The sequence below is a fragment of the Stenella coeruleoalba genome (assembly GCF_951394435.1).
Source record: "Stenella coeruleoalba genome assembly, chromosome: 13".
Taxonomy (NCBI): Eukaryota; Metazoa; Chordata; class Mammalia; order Artiodactyla; family Delphinidae; genus Stenella; species Stenella coeruleoalba.
Genome location: NC_137159.1, coordinates 9,647,357 through 9,669,556, shown reverse-complemented (window position 1 = coordinate 9,669,556; position 22,200 = coordinate 9,647,357). Strand labels below are relative to the sequence as shown.

General features: G+C 47.9%; 2 protein-coding genes across 7 annotated transcripts in view; one reads left to right on the top strand and one right to left on the bottom strand.

The window, feature by feature from the left end:
* The window catches only part of KANSL3 (KAT8 regulatory NSL complex subunit 3), a 44,190-nt gene extending 38,338 nt beyond the window's left edge, over positions 1-5,852 (bottom strand). For 4 of the 6 annotated variants that reach the window (XM_079940037.1, XM_079940031.1, XM_079940033.1 and 1 more), the window contains exons 1-3: positions 5,779-5,852; positions 4,519-4,783; positions 1,361-1,531 (exon numbers count right to left, since the gene is read on the bottom strand). In XM_079940037.1, the coding sequence (XP_079796163.1) occupies positions 1,361-1,531; positions 4,519-4,733 (386 nt within the window). In that variant the 5' untranslated portion in view covers positions 4,734-4,783; positions 5,779-5,852. Of the gene's footprint in view, positions 1-1,360; positions 1,532-3,967; positions 4,490-4,518; positions 4,784-5,161; positions 5,324-5,778 lie in introns of those variants that run through there. The other 2 variants (XM_079940032.1, XM_079940034.1) reach the window with 2 other exon arrangements.
* Positions 5,853-12,218: 6,366 nt separating this feature from the next.
* FER1L5 (fer-1 like family member 5) overlaps positions 12,219-22,200 on the top strand; it is a 48,537-nt gene continuing 38,555 nt past the window's right edge. Inside the window, exons 1-9 of the mRNA XM_079941686.1 lie at positions 12,219-12,403; positions 14,581-14,633; positions 15,222-15,313; positions 16,005-16,113; positions 17,145-17,199; positions 17,659-17,768; positions 19,733-19,861; positions 21,039-21,101; positions 21,845-21,895. Of these exons, the coding sequence (XP_079797812.1) occupies positions 12,319-12,403; positions 14,581-14,633; positions 15,222-15,313; positions 16,005-16,113; positions 17,145-17,199; positions 17,659-17,768; positions 19,733-19,861; positions 21,039-21,101; positions 21,845-21,895 (747 nt within the window). The 5' untranslated portion in view covers positions 12,219-12,318. The remainder of the gene's footprint in view (positions 12,404-14,580; positions 14,634-15,221; positions 15,314-16,004; positions 16,114-17,144; positions 17,200-17,658; positions 17,769-19,732; positions 19,862-21,038; positions 21,102-21,844; positions 21,896-22,200) is intronic.

Below are 22,200 nucleotides of genomic sequence, written 5' to 3'. Positions count from 1 at the left end.
TGAACAAAGTGACATTATTCGTAATAGCCAAAAAGTGTTAGCAACCCAAATATCCATCAACAGATGAATGGATAAACAAAATGTGGTACATCCATACCATAGAATATCATTCAGCATTAAAAGGGAATGAAATATTGACACATGCATCAACATGGATGAATCTTGAAAACATTATGCTAAGTGAAAGAATCCAGTCACAGAAGACCACGTTCTGTATGATTCCATCTATATAAAATGTTTGCAAAAGGCAAATTTAGAGAGACAGAAAGTAGACTGGTGGTTGCTAGGCGCTGGAGGGGTTGGGAGGAAATGGGAAGTGACTGCTAATGGGTATGTAGTTTCTTTTGGGGTTAAGGAAAATGTTCATCAAATTGACTGTGGGGATGAATATACTAAAAACCACTGATAGTACACATTAAATAGGTGAATTGTATGGTACGTAAATTTTATCTTCATAAAGTTTTATGTAATAAATAAAAGATAAATAAATATCTGCCAAATGAACAACAAATGACCTAAAGAGGAGTGCTGGGTCCCCACGGCGAGTAGGCTGTAAGCGAAAAAAACTAGGCAGCAAACTCATCAAAGTGGGGTGAAGTGTTCCCCCAAAACCACAGACTACAAATCTTTTTTTTTTTTTTTTTTTTTTTGCGGTACGCGGGCCTCTCACTGTTGTGGCCACTCCCGTTGCGGAGCACAGGCTCCGGGCGCGCAGGCTCAGCGGCCATGGCTCATGGGCCCAGCCGCTCCGCGGCATGTGGGATCTTCCCGGACCGGGGCATGAACCCGTGTCCCCTGCATCGGCAGGCGGACTCTCAACCCCTGCGCCACCAGGGAAGCCCTACAAATCTGTTTTTAAAAGCCACTCAAATCAAACATCTGTTAGCTTTTCGTACGACTCCAGAACGTTTTCACTACCCTAATTACAGACAATGTAAATACAGTGTCATACAAATGGACATTTATTTAACAGGGTTTCTTTTTCTAGCAGTCTGGGTAACTCAGACATACACGTATGTTAGTACATAACATAACATGTACTGTATATGCTAGAGAGCAGGTCACACCTATCAAATTTAACTCATTTATTTGTTCAATCAACATTTACTATATGCCTACTATGTGCCAGGCAATGTCCTAGGTGTCAGGGATGGAAAGATGGCTGAGACACAAGCTCTCCTCCCCAGAAGCTCACCGCACAGCGAGCTGAGAGTTATCATGCAGAGACAGGAGAACGTTCTGACTCGTGTGGCTACAGATGAAATAAGCTCCTAATAAATGTGTTTCAGTGAAAACGATACGCATTTACAGTGCGGTGACTACTAACCCTGAGTGCCCGGTCTTCTCAGAAGCAGCCTACCTGTTGACGTGCTCCTCCCAGTCCTCCGGAGGGGGAGGTGCATCCGCGTCGGTCCTGGCGAAGATGACATGCCGTTCACACTCATTCATCACGCTGCGTGCCTTCTGATTGTCATAAAGTGGCACAGGGGTTGACGTGACTGTCTCCACATCTATTGGGACATCTGACTCGCTGTAAAGAAGTGAGGAAATAGGACCAGCCACACGTACTTCACACAACACAGGTATTTAACGATCATCTGGTTGCCAAAAATGTCTCTTTAATATAATCAGCTTTTATTTATTTATTTGTTTTGGCTGCGCCGTGCGGCATCTTAGTTCCCCGATCAGGGATCGAACCCGCGCCTCCTGCATTGGAAGCGGGGAGTCTTAACAACTGGACCGCCAGGTAAGTCCCTAATCAGCTTTAAAGTATGCATAAGCATATTATATCCACAAGAAAATTATGATCCAAAGTCATCTTTCCCACGCCTGTCTAGATCTCTGCCCTCTGACATGCTGGTATGTGCTGGGGGAACACAAAGTTGTTTTAAAATGAACCTATGCAAAAATGACAAAGAGCTATTTTTTTTAAAAGGACAAATATATTCCCTAAGCATATAGTTGATTGCCTAAACGTGCTTTCCAATACAGTAGGTATAAGCCACGTGGAACTATTTAAATTAATAAAAATTAGAGGGAATTCCCTGGTGGTCCAGTGGTTAGGACTCTGCACTTTCACTGCCGAGGGCCTGGGTTCATTTTCTGGTTGGGGAACTAAGATCCTGAAGCTGTGCAGCGTGGCCTAAATAAATAAATAAATAAACAGAATTAAAAATTCAGTTCCTCAGTCACACAAGCCACATTTCAAGTGCTCAACAGACATATCTGCCTAAGGCTACCATGTTGGACAGAACAGATATAGAACATTTCTATCACTACAGAGTTCTGTCGGGCGGTGTTGGTCTAGAGTTTTAAATAAATTCATACAAACTTGCCCTTTCCTTAGCAAGTCAACTGGTAGTTAATGATATGCTATAAAAGCCTATGATTGTCTAAGACAGATCACCTGGAATGCAGACGCCTTAGCTTACTCACTCTGTAAGGAGCCTACAACAGAAACAAACATAAGTGGATACCTGAAGGATCTTTCATATTTTAAAATGTTAAAGAAATCCTAGTGCCATGAGGGTCCTTCACTGCACCAACTTTGTCACCCAAAATCCGATGTCAATCAAACTGGCCCACTGGCTATCTACCGAACATCACTTTAACTTTTTGACCTCAAGGATGTTATTGTATCCATTCCCAATGGCTGGAATAATTATACCATTATGAAATGAAGTGAAATAATGTGCAGCTAGATTTGGTTGTGGGTGAAAGAGCTGATTATCTTCTGTGGACCAGACATTGGACAAGATACTTAGACTTGTCTTCCTAAAATAGAACTCCTGATTTCACCATTCCAACCACATCTTCCCCAAGCCTTCCCCGACTCATGGCACCACCCAGCTGCTCAAGCCAGAAATCTAAGAGTCATCCGAATGTTGCCTTTCCCCTTAACCCTGGCTACTCCTTCCAATTCACTACAGCAGGGCATGTTGGATGGACCTACAAAATACACCTCAAGGCCAACCGTTTTTCTCCACCTGTTACTATTCCTGCTCCATCAGGCTCATGATCTCTGGCCCCAACCACTGCAATGGTCTTCTAGCAGGTCTTATCTACTCCACTCCTGCACTATAATCTATTCAACAAAAATTCAGAGTGATCTTTTCAAATAAAAATCCAATCTCTAGCTTAAAATCCTTCAATGACTTCTTACCAACTCTTAGGATCAAATTCCTACATGAGGTAGCCTCTGCCAACTTCTCCCTTAGCTCCCACTTACACCCCCATTGCAACCACATTCTGGACCCAATGGCATGAAAAGAGTTCCTAAAACATGCCAAACTCCCACTTTCAGGGCCAACATGTGGAGCCAGTCTATAAAAGGACATAATTTTCTGAGTACTGAAATGACCAAATCCACAAAATCTCACTTTAAGAAAATATCATGAGATATGAACACAGGAGTCTCAATATCAAGAAGCTATTACATAACTAAGAGAAAGACCTCAAATTCTATTTAAAAGAGCTCTTCAGTTTTGCCCTAGGCCAGAAGCATCAGGATTATGCTGGATTATTCCCTAAAGTCACAGACCCCATGCCCTGTACATTCAAAGTAGGCCAACAAAATGCTGCTCTCACTGGGAAAAGAAATAAAAACCACTATTCTACACGTGTTGAACACACACATCATGGTACTTCTAGCTCATTAAGGCTCACTGGGGGATCTAAAAAAGCAAAACACGAGATCTCTATTCTCCAACAAACCTAAAACCTGTGCCAGGGGAAAGATTAAACATCAGGTCAGATTAAAACAAACAAACAAAAAAACCTCTTCCCAATAAAAGTTTATAAAATTACTAAGGGCATGATTTAAGCATCAAAATAGAATATATCAACATATCTTGAAACACCAGTAATCAGAACACCTTAAAGGTCAAAAGAACTGCTAAATGACTTTATTTAGGCCAAATGTAATTCTATCACATATTACATGGTAAATTTATTAAAAAGTCCTTACCCTATAATGTAGGCGGGCTGAATATGTAACCAGACCTAGGAAGGGTTAAGATCAACCCATGGTGACAGTTCTGTAACAAGCTAAGAGAGAAAGCAAGGTCCTGGGGCATATGCTCCTCAACTTTCCAGGTGAAGCCAGGAAAAGCAAATCGAATTACCGTAAAAAAGTTATTGCTGCCAGTGTTGGAGCCAGATCACTGGACTAAAGGAATGAGTCTAATCCTAGGTGGCAATGTTTAAAAGTCAACTCTTCAGTCTTTTTCTTCACAGTTGAAACAATCCTCTTCAATTCCTCTTCCCAGACAAGTCCTGTTATCTAAGTTGTTTGCTTTCCTTTGAACATCTTGCTTTCCTAACTCATTAGATGTCTTGATGTAGGTGTCCACATATAGGCCTGATAACCTCACGATGTTTAACAGTGATGCCTGAATTAAACATCCAAGCCCCACCCCCCCTTTACCATCTCCCACAGTAAAATCCGCTCTAATCTCCAAATCTGATCACTGCCCAGTTAGGGCAATGGCCACCCTTAGGAGAGAAGCCCAAACTCACATGGTACTTTCGTGCTGCCTCCGGGGAGTAACAAAGAGCATGCGGGTGGGCCGGGCACTACTGGCATCTGGGTGGGCACTCCACGGCTTGGCATAGCTATGATCCAGAAACACCAGGTCCAGCTCCCGCTCATGCACCGAAAGCTGGAAGAGCAGCGAGGTGCCCATGCGCCGCGCTGACGTCTGGAAGTCCCTCTCCCCACCGCGGTGGGCCATGTCAGAAGAGGGGCAGCAAGTCAGAGAACGGGTACCTGCATGCTAGTCACCTGCAGTGAAAAGTTCCAGTTTAAGTCAATTCAAATGCTCAGAATTTCTTCCAACCTAGAACATCTAACAGGCTTCTTACTTTTGTGACCTTCTAGCATTCGTTACTGAGTATCCATCACACTACAGACCCTTGCCCACGTAGGGAGGGCTCCTGAGATCCCACTCCACCACCAAAAAAGGCTATAGCACCACCTCCATCCTCAATCTCTACAATTTGGTCCGCTGCAAAGCCGAGGGACTCCAATGTTCACCAAGGCTGATACTAAACTTGCTTGGCCAGCGCCCTAATTTCCTACGTGGGCGGGACGGGTTTTGGCAAACAAGAGGAATTACAAATACTAATAATTCTGAAGCTAAGGGTCTCTACGGCTGCACACCATTCTCGAAAGCTTCCCAGAGCCGTCTCCAGCAGTAGCGTGAGCATCCCAGGAACAGCTGCTTAACGTGGGCCTCACGGAAGCCCTTGACGTCTCGTTTGTGTTAAACAAAAGTTTTGCAACGACTTCATAATGTTCTGGAGTTTTAAAAATATACAGGTGAGAGCTCCTCCCCAAAATTTGTAACAATGCTATGCGAGGAAGACCCCTCTCCCTCACCGAGGCCGGGGTGGTCCCTGGGGAACCGCCCTCTGCTCCAGGTACCCTTCGGGGGTCCAGCCACCGAGCCTCAAAACCGCCCCAGCTGGTAGCCAGGGCTTGTGATTCGCACGTTACAGACGGAGGCGCCGGTTCAGGGGGATGGAGTGACTTAGCCAAGGTCACCGAGAGTTCACGACGAGGAGGACCCGCCTCCCGCCCACCCCGGCCCCGCGCAGCGCCCGCGTCACGGCGGCCCGAGTCCGCCCCCGGCCCCACACGGCCGTCCGACCCGGGCCGCCCGGTCCCCGCGCACCCTGGGAGCCCGGAGGTCCTCACCGAGACCCCCGCCCACACCGACACGGGCCTCGACCCCACCCCGGGCCCGCCACCCCCGCCGGGGCCGACCCTTCCCTCACCCGCAACCTTCCGGCCGCGCGCTCAGCCCTGGCCGGATTCCTGTGCGCTTGCGCATTACCGCCTCCAAGCCCCGGCGCCCCGGGCACCGAACAAAACGCGGAAGTGGATTACAGCCTGGGAAGGGAGGGGCGGTGAGCCGCAAAACCCGGAACGGATATAGCTACGGGGGAAGAGAAGAGCCCAGAACGCGAGCGGGTCTCGCAGGCAAGACAGCGCAGAGTCCGGAGTTCGGGCCTATTGCATCTTCAGCAGGGAAAACTAGGGCGAGGGAGGAGGCTGGCTCCTGCAGCCCCTGTTCTCGCTTCCCCGCATTGTTGCTTTGCCGGGTGGCTGGCATACTTCTTTCCTTTAATTAATTTTTATTGGAGTATAGTTGCCTTCTTTTCAAATCTATGTAAATAACTGTTTAAGAAACTTACAGGGGCTTCCCTGGTGGCGCAGTGGTTGAGAATCCGCCTGCCAATGCAGGGGACACGGGCTCAAGCCCTGGTCTGGGAAGATCCCACATGCCGCGGAGTAACAAAGCCCGTGCGCCACAACTACTGAGCCTGTGCTCCGCAACAAGAGAGGCCGCGACAGTGAGAGGCCCGCACACCGCGATGAAGAGTGGCCCCCGCTCGCTGCAACTAGAGAAAGTCCTCGCACAGAAACGAAGACCCCACACAGCCATAAATAAATAAATAAATTTTAAAGAAACAGACTTACAGACATAGAAAACAAACTCATGGTTACCAAAGGGGAAAACGGGGAGGGGGATAAATTAGGAGTTTGGGATTAGCAGATACAAACTACTATATATAAAATAGGTAAACAGGGGCTTCCCTGGTGGCGCAGTGGTTGAGAGTCCGCCTGACGATGCAGGGGACACGGGTTCGTGCCCCGGTCCGGGAAGATCCCACATGCTGCAGAGTTGCTAAGCCCGTGAGCCATGGCAGCTGAGCCTGTGCGTCCGGAGCCTGTGCTCCGCAACAGGAGAGGCCACAAAAGTGAGAGGCCTGCGTACCGCAAAAAAAAAAGTAAACAGTAAGGTCCTACTGTATAGCACAGGGAACTGCACTCAATATCTTTAAATAAACTATAATGGAAAAGAATATGAAAAAGAACATATATACATATGTGTGTGTGTGTGTGTGTGTGTGTGTGTATAACTGAATCACTATGCTGTACACCAGAAACAAACACAGCATTGTAAATCAACTATACTTCAATTAAAAAAAAAACTGTTTAATTTATAATTGTGATAGTAAGGGCTGGTATTTAGAGAATGCCAATCAAGTTCTAAGTAACATAAATAACCTACTTCATTTAATCCTCTCAGTGACTTTATATGCTAGGTTCTATTATAGTCATATCCATAGAAGTCAAGTATTTTGCCTAAGGTTACACAGCTAGTAAGTATCAAAGGCAGAACTGGAACCAGGCAGCCTGGCTTCAGAACCTCCTCACAGCTCCACTCCCCACCATGCCTACTGCAATAAGGAAAAGTGGATGGTGATCTGAGCACGTCGAACAGCAAGCCAGCCTTGGCTTGGGTGATGGGGTGGGTGTCCCTGGGAAGGTGACCTTAAAGCTGAAACCAAAGGAAGAGAATACGGTAGCATGGTAGATGCTGGGTGAGAAGCTCTCCAGGAGAAGGAACAGCAAAGACAAAGGCTCTGGGGCAGAAAACAGCTTTAGAATATTAAAAAAAAAAAAAAAAAGTGGCAAGAACAGTGTAGCTAGGAAGCAGTGGTCAATAAGTGGAGAGAGATGAGGTTGGAGAGGCAGACATAACTCAGACCCTAAAAGGCCCCAGATGCCCCAGTAAGAATTCTGGTACTGACCATAGATTGCTTTGAGTTAACTTTCCTCTGTGTTTTGTAAAGAGAGAGTAGATCCTAAAGTGGGGGATGTTAACCTTCTTCGTATCCTTCAGAGAACATAGCCAGAATATAGGGAATGGATCCTGTGTTGACTGATTGATGACCGATCAGTTGGTTGACTGACTGACAGTGGGACCCCAAGGCAAGAAACGTGGTTCAAGAAGAAAAATAAATCTTTACCACTTCACACCCGCTAGGATGTCTAAAAAAATCAATGGTGACAACAAAAAATGTGACAAAAAGTGTTGGCAAGTACGTGGAGAAATTGAAACCCTTGTACATCGCTGATTGGTTGGTAAGATGGTGCGACCTCTTTGGAAAACAGTCTGGCAGCTCCTCAGAATGTTAAGCATAGAGTTACCATATGACCCAGCAATTCCACTCCTACATATATACTCAAGAGAATTGAAAACATATGTACACATAACAAGTACACAAATGTTCACAGCAGCATTATTCATAATAACCCAAAAATGTTAACAACCTAAATGTCCATCAACTGATGAATGGATAAATAAAATGTGGTATATCCATACAATGGATGTATCAGCTCATAAAAGGGAATGATGTACAGTTGTCACCTGGTATCCAGATTGGTTCCAGGACCCCCCTTGGATACCAAAATCCACAGATGCTCAAATCCTTTACATAAAACAGTGTAGTATTTGCATATAACCTACACACATCCTCTCAAATACTTTAAATCATCACTAGATTACTTATAATTCCTAATACAAGGTAAATGTTATGTAAATAGTTGCTGATGCACAGAAAATTCAAGTTTTGCTTCTGGGAACTTTATGGAATTTTTGTTTTTTAATATTTTCCATCTGCAGTTGGTTGAATCCATGGATGTGGAACCCATGGATTCGGGGTGGCCAACTGTACTGATACATGTTACAAAACGGATGAACCTTGAAAACATTATGCTCAGTGAAAGAAGCCAGACACAAAGGCCACATATTATATGATTCCATTCATATGAAATGTCAGAATAGCAAATCTATAGAGACAAAGTGGATTCATGGTTTCCAGGGGCTATGGGAAGGGGGAAATGGGAAGAGACTGCTAATGAATATGAGGTTTCTTTTCAGGGTGATGAAATGTTCTGGAATTAGATAGTGATGACAGTTGCACAACCTTGTGAATATACTAAAAACCTGAACAGTACTGTTTAAAATACTGAATCTATGGTATGTGAATTATATCTTAGTAAAGCTGCTATTAAAAAAAATGCTTTATTGTTTTAAGACACTGAGATTTTTGGAGATGTTTGTTACCTCAGCATAACATAGCCCATCCTGACTGATACATCCAGCCAGACTATCAGTCAAGTGCAAGGGCGGAATAAAGACATGTGCAGACCTACAAACACTCAAAAAATTCAGAAAGCTATGGAAAATCGTGTTCCACTAAGATGAGAGAGTAACTCAAGAAAGAGGAAAGGATCTGGGAAACAGAGTCCAACACAGGAGACAAACGGGGGAATTCTAAAACTGGTGGTGAAGAAGGGAAGCCCCAGGATGATGGCTGTGCTACAGGACTGGGGAGCAACCAATGTAGACTAGAGAGGAGAGGAGGCCAGGAGAGATCTCCCCAGGGCTCAGGGAAAATGAAAAAACTGGTAAAATACCTGATGGATTTGAACCTGGGGGAGACTGTATTAAAAGGAGATCACAGAGCTGTTGAAGGATGTTAAAAGACTTGGTCAGACTTTTAAGAAAAGCAAGCAAATGAAAAAAACGAAGCAATTTGTAAATTACAGAAAAACACAAAGTTGTATTAGAAAGGATGAGGAGGACTTCCCTGGTGGCACAGTGGTTAAGAACCCGCCTGCCAATGCAGGGGACACGGATTCAAGCCCTGGTCCAGGAAGATCCCACATGCCTCAGGGCAACTAAGCCCATGCGCCACAACTACAGCCTGCACTCTAGAGCCTACGAGCCACAACTACTGAGCCCGTGTGCCACAACTACTAAAACAACTAAGCAATGAGCAACTAAGCCCGTGCTCTGCAACAAGAGAAGCCACCGCAATGAAAAGTCGGCACACCGCAACGAAGAGTAGCCCCAGCTCACCACAACTAGAGAAAGCCTGCGCACAGCAATGAAGACCCAACGCAGCCAAAAATTAATTAATTAATTAATTTTAAAAAAAGAAAGGATGTGGAATTGGAGGGTACTACTTGATCTGCAGTTAAAAAAACATACATTATTATAAAAATGAAAATACTGAATGTAGATTTAGCTCCTAAATGAGATACAATTATGAGAACAGGATGCAGGAAAGGCAGGTGTAAGAAAGCTGCCATGGTGTGATAAACAGCAGTAGATAATATCTAAAAGTGATGAGTTGGGGGAAGTTTGGGAGAGAGAAGCTAGGAGGTGGGAAAGGAGTGAGAGACGATATAAAAGAGATGACTTGATAGACAGAGTCTCAAAGTGAAAAATTCAAGAGATGCTATTTAAATATGCTATTTAGAGGTTAATACTACTATTAGGATGACAGGAAAAGAGCAGCCTTCGGTCCATCTCTCCCCACGCTTAACTCTCTTTCCCTGGCACTTATCCTGAGCCTTCATTCTGCTGTTTTTTTCTTTATACTCTGATCAGCGCTGTGTATGGGTTTGTATCTTTTCTCTGCCCCTCTTCCTTCCTCAGCACACCAGGTTTATCATTTTTTTCATTCTTTGCCAATTTGGGAGGTGATAAATGGTATCTTGTTGTATTTCTTTGCTTATTAAGGAGGTTGAATTTTTTTTAACATCTTTTTTGTTTTTTGGGCTTCTGAGTCCAATTTGGCAAAGTGATAAACAGTATCTCATTGCGTTTCTTCCTTTTCTTTTTTCATAAATTTATTTATTTATTTTTGGCTGCATTGGGTCTTCGTTTCTGTGCATGGGCTCTTCTCTAGTTGTGGTGAGCGGGGGCTACTCTCTTGTGGTGCATGGGCTTCTCACTGCGGTGGCTTCTCTTGTTGCGGAGCATGGGCTCTAGGCACGCAGGCATCAGTATATATGGCTCACGGGCTCTAGAGTGTAGGCTCAGTAGTTGTGGTGCATGGACTTATTTGCTCCGCAGCATGTGGGATCTTCCTGGACCAGTACTCGATCCCGTGTCCCCTGCATTGGCAAGCAGATTCTTAACCACTGCGCCACCAGGGAAGTTCTCATTGTGTTTCTTTGATTATTAAGCAGGCTGAATTTTTTTTACATCTTTTTTTTTTTTGGTCCATTTGGACAGTCATCTAATCTATACTTTGCCCCATTTTCCTTTGGAGTATTCATCTTTTTCTTATTGAATTATAAGAGCTGTTGCAAACATTCCCTACTTTGATATACCTTTATTTATTTATTTTTTTGTGGTACGCGGGCCTCTCACTGCCATGGCCTCTCCCATTGCGAAGCACAGGCTCCGGACGGGCAGGGTCAGCGGCCACGGCCCACGGGCCCTGCCGCTCCGCGGCATGCGGGATCCTCCCGGACCGGGGCACGAACCCGCGTCCCCTGCATCGGCAGGCGGACTCACAACCACTGCACCACCAGGGAAGCTCTGATATACCTTTTAAGGTATATTTTTCTGTACAAGAATCTTGAATTTTATGCGGTCAAATCTATCCGTCTCTTCCTTTTCCTGGGTTTGCCTTTTGTGTCATGCTTAGTTTGGAAAATTATTAACAAAGCAACAAGCATTGTGTTGTGTTTACATTTCAAGAAAAACTGTCAGGAAGTACTTTTTAAACCTGCTGAAAGCAGTCCTAACACCAAGATCACACATTCAGTTTTTTGGGGTTTTTTTGCTCTAAAACATACCCATGCATGTTTTAGAATGGGTAGTAAGCTTACTGCTAAATTGTTTCATCAACGAATATACTTTTTTAAAACATCTATTAATTTTCACGCTAACTATTGGATAAGGTATAATTTATATAATGTTCAACCCTAAAGCAGAAAAAACTTAGGGACAAGAGCAATGACCCCGTTCCATCCTCATGCTGAGAGGCCTTGAGGGCAATGAAGATGCCACAGCAAGATAATATGTCAGATTTTTCTTTAACCTTACAAACCCAGCTGGCGTAAGAGCTCATTGATGAGAAAGCTAGTTTCTGTTGGTTCAAGAGAGACTCATATCTAGACTCACGTTTCCTTTAGAGAAAAGGAGGCCTAAATGTTTGCTTCCACATTAGGAAGGACTTCTGAAACACCACTGAAATCGTCTTTGATTTCCTTATTTCTTTTCTCAGCTCACCTCCCTTCTCTATTTTCTCACCTAAACTGTGTGACTTTGGCAATGGTTCACTCCAGATAACTTGCTTGTATAAAGGGCGGATATTATCCTTCTACCTGATCTTGAAATCAGAAGGACAGTAAGAACGAGAGAGAAAAGAGAATGGAAGGAGGAAGTGAAGTTCAGCCAAACTGGTTTGTTTCTACAGCCCTGGGCGCCTCAAGCCACTGGCTTCGTACTCTGTGATTTCTTCTTCCTTCCGTTCTCCTCATTCCTCTCCAGAACCAAGAACCACCACCCAAGAACCACTAACCTTTGTGACATCACCTCTCTTGCTAAGCAACACACTCGGGACCTTCCTTACCCCCTGAGCCCTGGGAGAAGCTTTGGACCAAGTTGCTCCAAGAAGGAAGCTTTGCCAGAGAAGGACGGAGGGAAGTAGGTGGAAGAGATGCTGCGGCTTGTCGTGTGGTCGGCCAAGATTAGCCCACCCCTGAGCCCCCCACCCAGACCCTGCGTGTCCGTGTACTTCAGAGGTGAGAGCCAGGAGCCCTGAGAGGCAACATACGTTCAATGAAAAACTAGATTTATCGGTGCCCTGTGTCACAGAAAGGTGAGGTAGACACCGTCTGGCTCTTTCAAATTTATCATCCTTGTTGCTATTATTTCTCTTAGTATGACTCCTCTGCCTCCCATTTTTTCCGGAGAGTGACTACTGGAGAAAAAGAAGATGAATACTTCTCAAGTTTCTTCTATGAACTAGGGCTGTGCCACAAACAGTTTAAAAAAATCCCAAGTACCTGCTTCATAGGATGGCTGTGAGGATTTGAAAAGATAATATACAGACAGGTCTTTGTACAACTTCTAGTAATAACTGCTCAATTGGATGAATTACTTTTATAATCAACAAAGTTTCATCATAAACGTAATGATTTTTGATCCTCACAACAATTCTATGAGGCAAGTTTTATTGTCTCAATTTTTCATAGATAAGGAAAAAAGTCCAAGAAAGGTGGGAGGGGTGGTGTAAAGGATTTATGAGAGAAAATGAAAGAGGTTAAGTGTATCTATATAACAAAGAGCTGGGAACAAAAAGGGGAAAAGGGAAAGAAAGATGAACAGTCTGTTGGAGGAGAGAAAGGGGGTGGACACAGGCAAATGAGGTTTTCCAGGAAGTGTGGGGAGTGAGAAAATTGGGACCAAGAGAAAATAGGACACAGTAGTTTCCCAAAGAAATGAGCGAAGACTGAAATTCCTTAAGTTTTTTTCTGGCCTGTGAAACCCTGCTTGCTGAGTATGCTATCACTCAGAGATGGAACACTCAGGACTCCAGGTGCACAGGGTGATGTAGGTTTATGTCCCCAGTTTACGGGTTGAAAGAGGTGTAGTGGAGGTTCAGCATGTCTTTGCCCTGAAACTAATTTTATGGTGAGCTGGGGAACAGTCTGATTCCAAGCCATCTTCCCTGTCACCTCCCAGGCATTGTCCTTCTCCTCCTAGAAGTCTCTCTTACAAAGATGCCTACAGGGCTTCCCTGGTGGTGCAGTGGTTGAGAGTCCGCCTGCTGATGCAGGGGACACAGGTTCGTGCCCCAGTCTGGGAAGATCCCACATGCCGCGGAGCGGCTGGGCCCGTGAGCCATGGCCGCTGAGCCTGTGCGTCCAGAGCCTGTGCTCCGCAACGGGAGAGGCCACAGCAGTGAGAGGCCTGTGTACCGCAAAAAAAAAAGAAAAAAAAAATGCCTACAACCCAGAATCCTGGGTTTGCCCCCAGATTTCCTACACATTTTTATAACTGAATGTTTGTTTGAAATCTTTTATTCCTTTTTCACCTGTCGTTTCCAGCCCCGCTTCCCCCATATACCATCCCCTACAGTGTCCCCCTTTCCCACTACTGGACAGGCACAGAGAGTCCCCTGCTTCTCCCCCCACCCCCGACTGTCTCCTCTCTCTTCTCTCTCACACACATTCTTTCCTTGGGAAGAATCTCAAATTTAGCAATTTAGAGGTTCTTTGCAGGGCTATAGACTGTTCTTTGTTAAAGATATTTCTGGGGAAGGCATATTTTAGTGGATAAAGAGCTGTCAACCCATTAGAGATATTTTGGGATGTATTAGGGTACACTAGCTTTGCTCGGTCACAGCGGACCCTTAAATTCCAGTGCCTTAACACAACAAAAGTTTACCTCTTGCCCACACCAAGGGCTGCATCGACTGTGCAGATCAGGCAACCATCCTGAATGACTCCTCCAAACAGTCGTTTAGGGACCAGCTGCTCTTTGCTTGTGGCTGCAAAGTCACCAGGTACCACCCAACAGGTGGTGCGAGCGCATGTGGAGAGTGGGGAGGAGAACGGAGACTCTCATGGGAGATTTTGGGAGCCAGTCCAGGCTGTGGTGAGCACGGATCCCACACTCGGTTGGCCAGAATGAGTCACACGGCCGCACCCGGCTGCAAGATGGCTGGGAACTATGTACCCAGGAAGAAAATGAAATGAACACATAACATTATCTGACACATGGGGTGATGTCACTCTTATAAAAAGTGAGAAAATTTGAAATCTCCAGAGTAGGAAAGAATCAGTGCTGTATCACATCTGCCAATGTAGACTTGATGTTTTCTACATCTAGATAAGTCCTACCCCTCTTTGCTCACTTGAACCTAGACTTTGAAATATTTCCTACCACTAATGCCGGCCCCTTGGTGTCTTTGCAGATGTCCAGAGGACAACTCATGAGGTGGAAGGCAATCATCCCATATGGAACGAGGTAAAACACATCAGGCAAGCCCAGATGAGGCAATGACAAGCCCCACAGTGAGGCTGGGTCCAGACCGTGCCCAGGAGTCTAGGGAGGGGACAGGGAGCCTCATCAGCCTTTCCCAAGGCTGGAACATCGTGCCCTGCAAGTAGCCTCTAAGCTGAGAAGGCCGTGCAGGTCTCGGGGCCACAGCAGCTCTTGGCCCATCTCACCCACTCTGGGGATGGACCCATCTTGTCCAACCAGGCCGTCCTGATGTTCCCAGAAACCTGAAATAGAGACAGGCCTCCTTGTGTAGGATCCCCTCTCATCTCCCATCCATCCATGTCCCCCCACCCAGTCCCCAAACCCCTTAGCTACTAACAAGCCCACAATACTGCTCAACTCCCACAGTTAAGCTGTGGGAGCCCAGGTAGGTTGCCTGGTCCCTTGGTGAAGGTAGCAAATGCCATCCTCTTAGGAAATTAGACTTGAGAGATATTCCTCAGTTTGAGAGAAACACAGGGCCAGCCCGTTCCCTGTATATTTTCGAATTTCCTAGGAGGATGGAAAAGGGAGGGGAGAGGGAGGATGTTGACCTGTTTGTGCCTCCCACAGACCCTCATCTGGCACCTCTGGAACCGCCCCCTGCAAAAGGACTCTTTCCTGCAAGTCACCCTTCGGGACATGGGCTCAGTAAAGAAGGAAAGGTAAGGCAGAGAGAGAGACAGGAGGAGCCTGGTTCTCTGACTAAAGCTACGGCAGATGCTGCATCTGTAACTCACTCAGATGCAAGGACCAGAATCCACTCCAGACAGCTAATGCAAAAAAAACAAAGGTGGGGTGTGTGTATATGAAGGCTAGGTATATAGATGGACAGATCAACTAGAACTAGGAAACTGGGGACCCAGGGACAGTTCTGTCTCTTCTGAAGGCACAGAATCTTAAATCTCTTTCTCTCTGCCCAACCCTGGCTTCTCATCACAGCCCCATTCTAGTGCCTCACTGAGACTGGGGCTATGGCATCCCAGGTCAAAATTCCCAGGACAGAGAATCTGACTGGCCCAGCTTTGGTCAGGTGCCCACTTCCTGGTCCAATCAGCTGTTACTTGGCACAGGTCCCATTCCGGAGGCGTGTGGGTGCAGAGCTTCTGGGAAAAGGCTGGGCAGGGCAGAGCCAGTAACTGGGGTGCCCACTGTCCAGGAAACCCCAAAGCCAATTCCCAGAGAGTTGAGAGCCCTCTGGTGGATGCTCCCAGTCAACAGCATCCTTCCTGAAGCCTCGGTGGGCAGCACAGCTTCGAGGAGAGAAAGACATCTCGGGATAAAGTCATGCCTGGGACGGAGAAGGACACCATTTCCTCTGGCTCAGGAGCTCACACCTGCTCTTTGTCTCCCCAGGTTCATTGGCCTGGCCACAATACTGCTCAAGCCCTTGGTGAAAAAACCAAGTGAGATCCTTTTCGTGAAGGACCTGACCCTGCTCAACCATTCCATGATGCCCACAGATGTGAGTCGGGCCCTAGGAAGTGTGCGTGGAGGAGTGGGGGCAGCTGGTGAAGCTGAGCTATCCACTCCAGCAGAGTGCCAGTGTGCCCCCAACCCAGAGAGCACTTTCTGCCCTGCGGGGGACCCATCACACTTCCCATCATCTCCCCAACTTCCCCGTGCTGCCCTCCATCCACCTACCCACATCTCCACCCTTCGTCCTCCCATTGAGATTGAGTGTTCAGTTGATTGTCCACTGGTGTCAGCAACTATGCAAGGCCTGGGATACAAAATTGAATGAAACCCACATCTGTTGTCACTCTCGGTGACAAGTGCTCCAGCACGTGTATATTGGGGTCAGTGAGCTATTTCACTGAGGTCAAGAGAGAATGAACAATTCCACTTGGGAGGAAATGGAAGGCTTTACAGGGGAGGTGATTAAGATGTGTGGAAACACATGAAGACCAACCAGATGAGAACAAGCAAAGGTGATTTATTCAGAGCTTGCTATATAACAAGGGAGTCAGCCACCATCACTTGGCTTTGACAGAGACTCAAAGGCAGGCAGAGGAGTGGGAAAGCTCTATGTTTAGAGCACTTAGGGAGTGTTTAGGGGTCGATTCTGATGATGGTCTGGAGGATGGACGGTCAGTGAGAGTGCTTGCAGGCAGGAGGTCAGTTAGGTGTTTGCTGGAGTTCCCACATGAGGTCATAAGACATTGGGCTCGGAGGTTAGCCTCAGTGGTTCTAGACTGGTCTCAAGTCAACCCTCTCTCTCCTCCCCACCCTGCTGCATCCTCTTCTGTCACCACCACTAATGTGTGCCTCCTGTATTCTTCAAACCCCATCCATGGTAACCCATTGCTCTCTCCAGTTTATAACCTCCCTCCATCCCAGACCGCACAGGCCCCCATGGTGTGGTCCTGTGCCATGGCCAGCATCACTCCACCCGGGAAGACTGGGTGTGGCCCCTGCCAGGCTGGACCATGTTCCAGTGCTATGATTTGGCCGAGGACTGCAGGATCTTACAGCTCCCCTGCCTTTGCTTTGCAGTGCACTGTCACCCTACAGGTGGCCCTTATGACCCCCAAGGATATCGAGAAGATAGGTATGTACTTCCATGGGACTAAACCCTGCATTTCACCAAGCATAGCTGGATGGGCTCTTGGGGATCTTGGAGACTCAACCACTGAGCCCTACAGAAGGATAGTGACCAGGTTAGGGTCTGTAGGCCAGATCTCCGGACACCTGCCTGAGGTCACCTGTCCTCCCAATGTGTCCACTTGTCGTCTGTAGACAGAAGACCCAGCCTCCAATGGGCTGCAGAGAGAGGCAAGGATGGCCATTTCCAAGGGCCTCCATATGTAGAGTGTGAGGCCCAGGGTTGCCCATGGTGGGTGGAGACCATTGGAATGTCTGGGGAGGATATGTGCCCTTGTCAGGGCCTCTTGGCCATGATTTTAGTCAGGAGCTGGTCACTGGGGATAGAACACTGAAATGGGGGAAATGCCTCCAAGTCTCCTGAGCCCCAGCCTCTGAGAGCCCACCATGGACTATGTTTCCCCAGGCGATGAAGACCACCTGGCCATAATGGCACAAGAGGTGACCAGGCAGCAACGGATGTTTCCCAGCTCCGCTGTACACAAGGCTCTGTCCCCAAAGCCTCAGCACTTCCAGGTAAGGCCGTCCAGGGTGAAAGCCCACATGATTTGGCCGACACCCTCACTGTGTTCCCAGGCCATCCCTGCCTCTCCACAAGGTCATGGAGGAAGGTCAGGGCTTCAGATTGCTCTCCAGGTCCTCAGATCTTCACCACATCCTCTGCCCCTCCAGGGGCCATTCTGGGAAACTTCTGCATGTGGCTGAGGCTGGAGCCAGCTCCAGGGAGGCGACAGGAAGCACTGAGGGCAGTGCACACCAGGCCCTGGCCATGCTGGGGAGGCAGGGCTGAGGCCTGGACCCTGCCCTTCAGGAGGTGGCAATACAAGGCTAGCCTTGGGCAAGGAGAAATGAGCTGCACAGCAGAGGCTGAGGAGAGTTCGAGGGGATCCCTGGGAAGCTCCAGGGATTCTGGAACCCCCATACCATGGCTTACCAACTTACTTCTGATCTCTAACCTGTAATCTAACGTTTCTGCCATGGTTGGAGCTGCTCCCCAGCCAGCCACGTGCTCAGGAGACTGGGAGTCATCCTTGGCTGCCCCTCCTCCCCCCAACCCCCGCCCCCCATCCAGTCAGTGGCCAAGTCCTAGCTCTTCATATCACCTGGCCGCACCCATTTCTCCATTGCCTCTTCCATCCCCTGGTCCCAGACAACAGCATCCCTTCTCTGGACCACCTTGAATAGGCTCCTCCCAAACTCCCAGCCCCCAGCTCTCTCCTGTCCATTTTTCAGTCCAAGTGGTCTTTCCAAGATGTCATTCTTGGGACTTCCCTGGCAGTCCAGTGGTTAAGACTCCATGCTCCCGAAGCAGGGGGCATGGATTCGATCCCTGGTCGGTGAACTAATATCCCACATGCCGCATGACGTGGCCAAAAAATAAATAAAGTCCTTCTTATCATGCCATGCATGTGCCTAAAACTGTTCTTAAAAATGAGGACTCCCAGTGTTCTCAGGACATAACCCAAACTCCTTACGATGGCTTCCCAGGCCCTTGATAACCCAAGCCTGGCCCCCAGGCCACTCTGTCCCCTGCCCCTGCCCCGCCCCGCCCTGCTGTAACATCCTGCACAACTTACAGTCCCCACTCTCAAGACTTTCTCCCCAGCCACCAGGCCTTTGCACGTGCTGTCGCCTCCTTTGGAGAACATTCCCTCTCCCCATTGGCCCTGTCCCTCTTCACGAGGCTAGCTGGCCACAGGATAGAAGGTCAGCGTGCCCAAATCACTACCCTTCCTACGTACTAGTGCGTAGGGCAAAGTTCTGACATGAGGCCTGTTTGCATGGTTTGACCACTCTTGTCTCTGATGGTCAGGTAGCTGCATGTGTATTAATCCTTGAAGGGCCCCTGGACTTGATGGAGACACAGGAGGCCTCATGGAGAATGGCCGGATCCAGGGGCTGGGCTGGGAGAGCTGCGTGCTGTTACTACCTCTAGTCACGACAGGCTCCCACGACTGTGCCCTGCCAGCCGCCGCCATCTCCAGTTCCTTCCCCTGGGGCCTTAGCCTGGATCTTACAGGCTCTTCTCCCTCCCACCTTCTAATTCTAGGCTCAGACTTCATCGTCCCTTTACTGAGTCTCAGGAAAGTATATAAAAGCAGAAGAAGAAGAAATCACAAATCAGAGACGAAATCACAGATCAAATCACAGATCATAGATTCAACTGCACAGAACTTTAAAATGTTCGATTCCCTGAAAAGATCGCAGACAAACTTAAAAAGATAGCAAACTGAGAAATGTTAGACTTTATTCTGTAACAAGTCCCTACCACTCAAGAAACACCCAAGATGAAAAGGGCAAAGCGGAGGTGACAGTTCCCAGAAAAGGAAAGAGAAGGAACCATGGCCTTCCCAGGGCCCATGGGGTCGCTTTCTATCCGCAGTAGATGTTTCTTATCAGAACATATTGTTCTTCTAGGGAAGAGTCCCCACTGGGGAAGGGGAGCCCAACGTCAAGTTCCCCTGTTCGCTCCTCTGCAGGTCCGAGTGAAGGTGTTTGAAGCCCGGCAGCTCATGGGCAAGGACATCAAGCCGGTGGTGAAGGTGGTCATCGGAGGCTACCAGCACCACACGCGGATCAAGATGGGAAATAACCCTTTCTTCAATGAGGTGGGCAGCACGTGCCCTTCAGAGCCGAATGGGGGCACTAGGGCCAGGAGGGCCAGCCAAGGGCCGGGCATTTCCTGCCGGCAGCCAGCAAGCTTGCTCCCTGACACGGGTGCTTTCATTTGTTTGTTCCACAAACTCTTACTGGGCATGGAGGGCCAAACACTGGGCTTGGCACAGGGAATAGAGAGCGAGTAATTCCGAGCCCTGCATGGGGGGAGCCAGTGGTCTGCGGGGGGCCTCCCGCATATGTGAACACATAAAGGATGACAACCGGGCAAGACTGCGGTGCACAGGGATTGCAGCCGCGAAATGCAGACCCTCTGTAGCCCTGGCCACTGCAGAAGCCCCACCTCACAGCATCGTGTCTGACACGGTAGGAACTCCATGAACATGCGCCGAATTAATTGATGACTAGACCACCAAGGAAAAGATAAAAGCACGGTGCAGCAGGGGTTGGAGAGGACTCCGAAAGGGCAGGATGGGGAAAGATAATTCAGGAAAAAGGAATAGTGTTCTCAGAGGCCTGGAAAGGAGAAGCGGCAGGGCTGGTTGGCAGAACTGTAGACATGGGTGTAGTTGGAGGGGAGTGGCCGGAGGTGAGCCTTCAAAACGCCCTGGGGCCCCGTCATGGACGGGACTTGGGAGCCATGGAGGGATTCAAGCAGGAGAGTGACAGGGCCCGGTCTGCATCTGGGGGAGGAGGTTCTGGCTGCAGCAGGGAGTGGGGTGCAGTGGACCGAGAGGGCGATCTTTTTTTTTCGGCCGCGTTGCTCAGCTTGTGGGATCTTAGTTCCCTGACCAGGGATTGAACCCAGGCCCTCGGCAGTGAAAGCGCAGACTCCTAACCACCGGACCGCCAAGGAATTCCCAGGGCGATCTAGAAAGAAGCCGGCGCTTGAATCTCCATCCCAGGGCAGTTAGCTGGGCCTTGGTCTGCTTCTGACAAGTCCTCCAGGGATCCCTTATCCCGCCCTTTGCTGGATAGAAAACCCCTCCGGGACCTGGCAGGCCTCTGCTTCTGTGGGGGGAGCGGTAGGTGGTAGTGAGCTGAAAGCCATTGAAATGGGTGAACAGCGGGGCAGAAACCTGCTAGTCTGAGGCTTCAGGCTTGCTGAGTCCCTGGGGGAAGTGGTGGAAGGAATGTCTCCTAAACACACCCCGACTCTCTCTGCTTCAGATCTTCTTTCAGAATTTTTATGAGGCTCCTGCAAAATTCTTCGACGACACCATCTTAATCCAGGTGAGGTGCTGGACAGGGTGGGTCCACTTTCTTGTCCCACCTCAATTCTGGAAAGTACGTCAGCCCCGCATCCTTACCTGTAGAGCTAGAGTCACATCAGATGGTCTTTCTGACCCCAAGGCAGCACCTCTGCCACCTTCTTTATCCCGGCAACCAGACACTCCATTCATTCATTCATCCATTCATTCATTCATTCATTCAACAAATGTTATGGAAGGCCAACTGATAGGCCCTGAGCTCAGCTCCGAGGTGAACACAGCAGCCCTTTCCCATGTGCCAGTATTCTCATGCCACCCTTCAAATGTCCCCTCAACATGGGACATCCCTTTCTCCAATCAGAGGGAGCCCGGTAACAATGGTGAGCATGTATTTATCAAGTGCTTCCTATGTGCCCAGCACAGGGCTAAGGAGAGCAAGACTTCTCCCTTGAAAGTTTACATGTTCTTGAGAAACAGCCAGGACAGCATGCAGGGGAGAAAGTTGAGTGCAACAATTTGCTTTGTGGAGATCAAGTGAATTGTCCTCTCTGATCGATTTCCTCATCTGTAAAATGGAGCTGCAATATATGAACTTCACAGGGCTCCTCTGCGAATTAAATGAGAAAAACGACATGGAAGTGTCAGCCATTAGGAAGCATTGAGTAAATCCTGGAGAATCCAGATGTACCCTTATGATTCCTCCCATGGGGCTGGGGGAAATTGGGCTTGTGAATAACTGAGATCTTTCTGGAAACTCCCCTGCAGGTGATGAATTCCTCAGTGATGAGATTCAATGCAGAGATCGGGAGATTCCAAGTGAGCACTGGATGGAGGAGGCGCGGTTTGGTGAAACAGTTACAGTGACCCACCCTGGGCTCTAAGTCTAGGGGAAAGGATTTTGATGCTACAAGATCCAGATTTGGATCCACCTACCAACTGGGTGATTTAGACAAGTTATTCGGAGCCTCTACTTCCTCATCTGTAAAATGGGGATAATAATATACTCAACCCACAGGGTCATTGTGGGGATTAAAGTATGTAACATTTATGAAAGTGCTGGGTGCCACGTTGAATCCCCCCACACTTATAACACTGTGGAAGCAGAGGACTCAAAAGGTCAA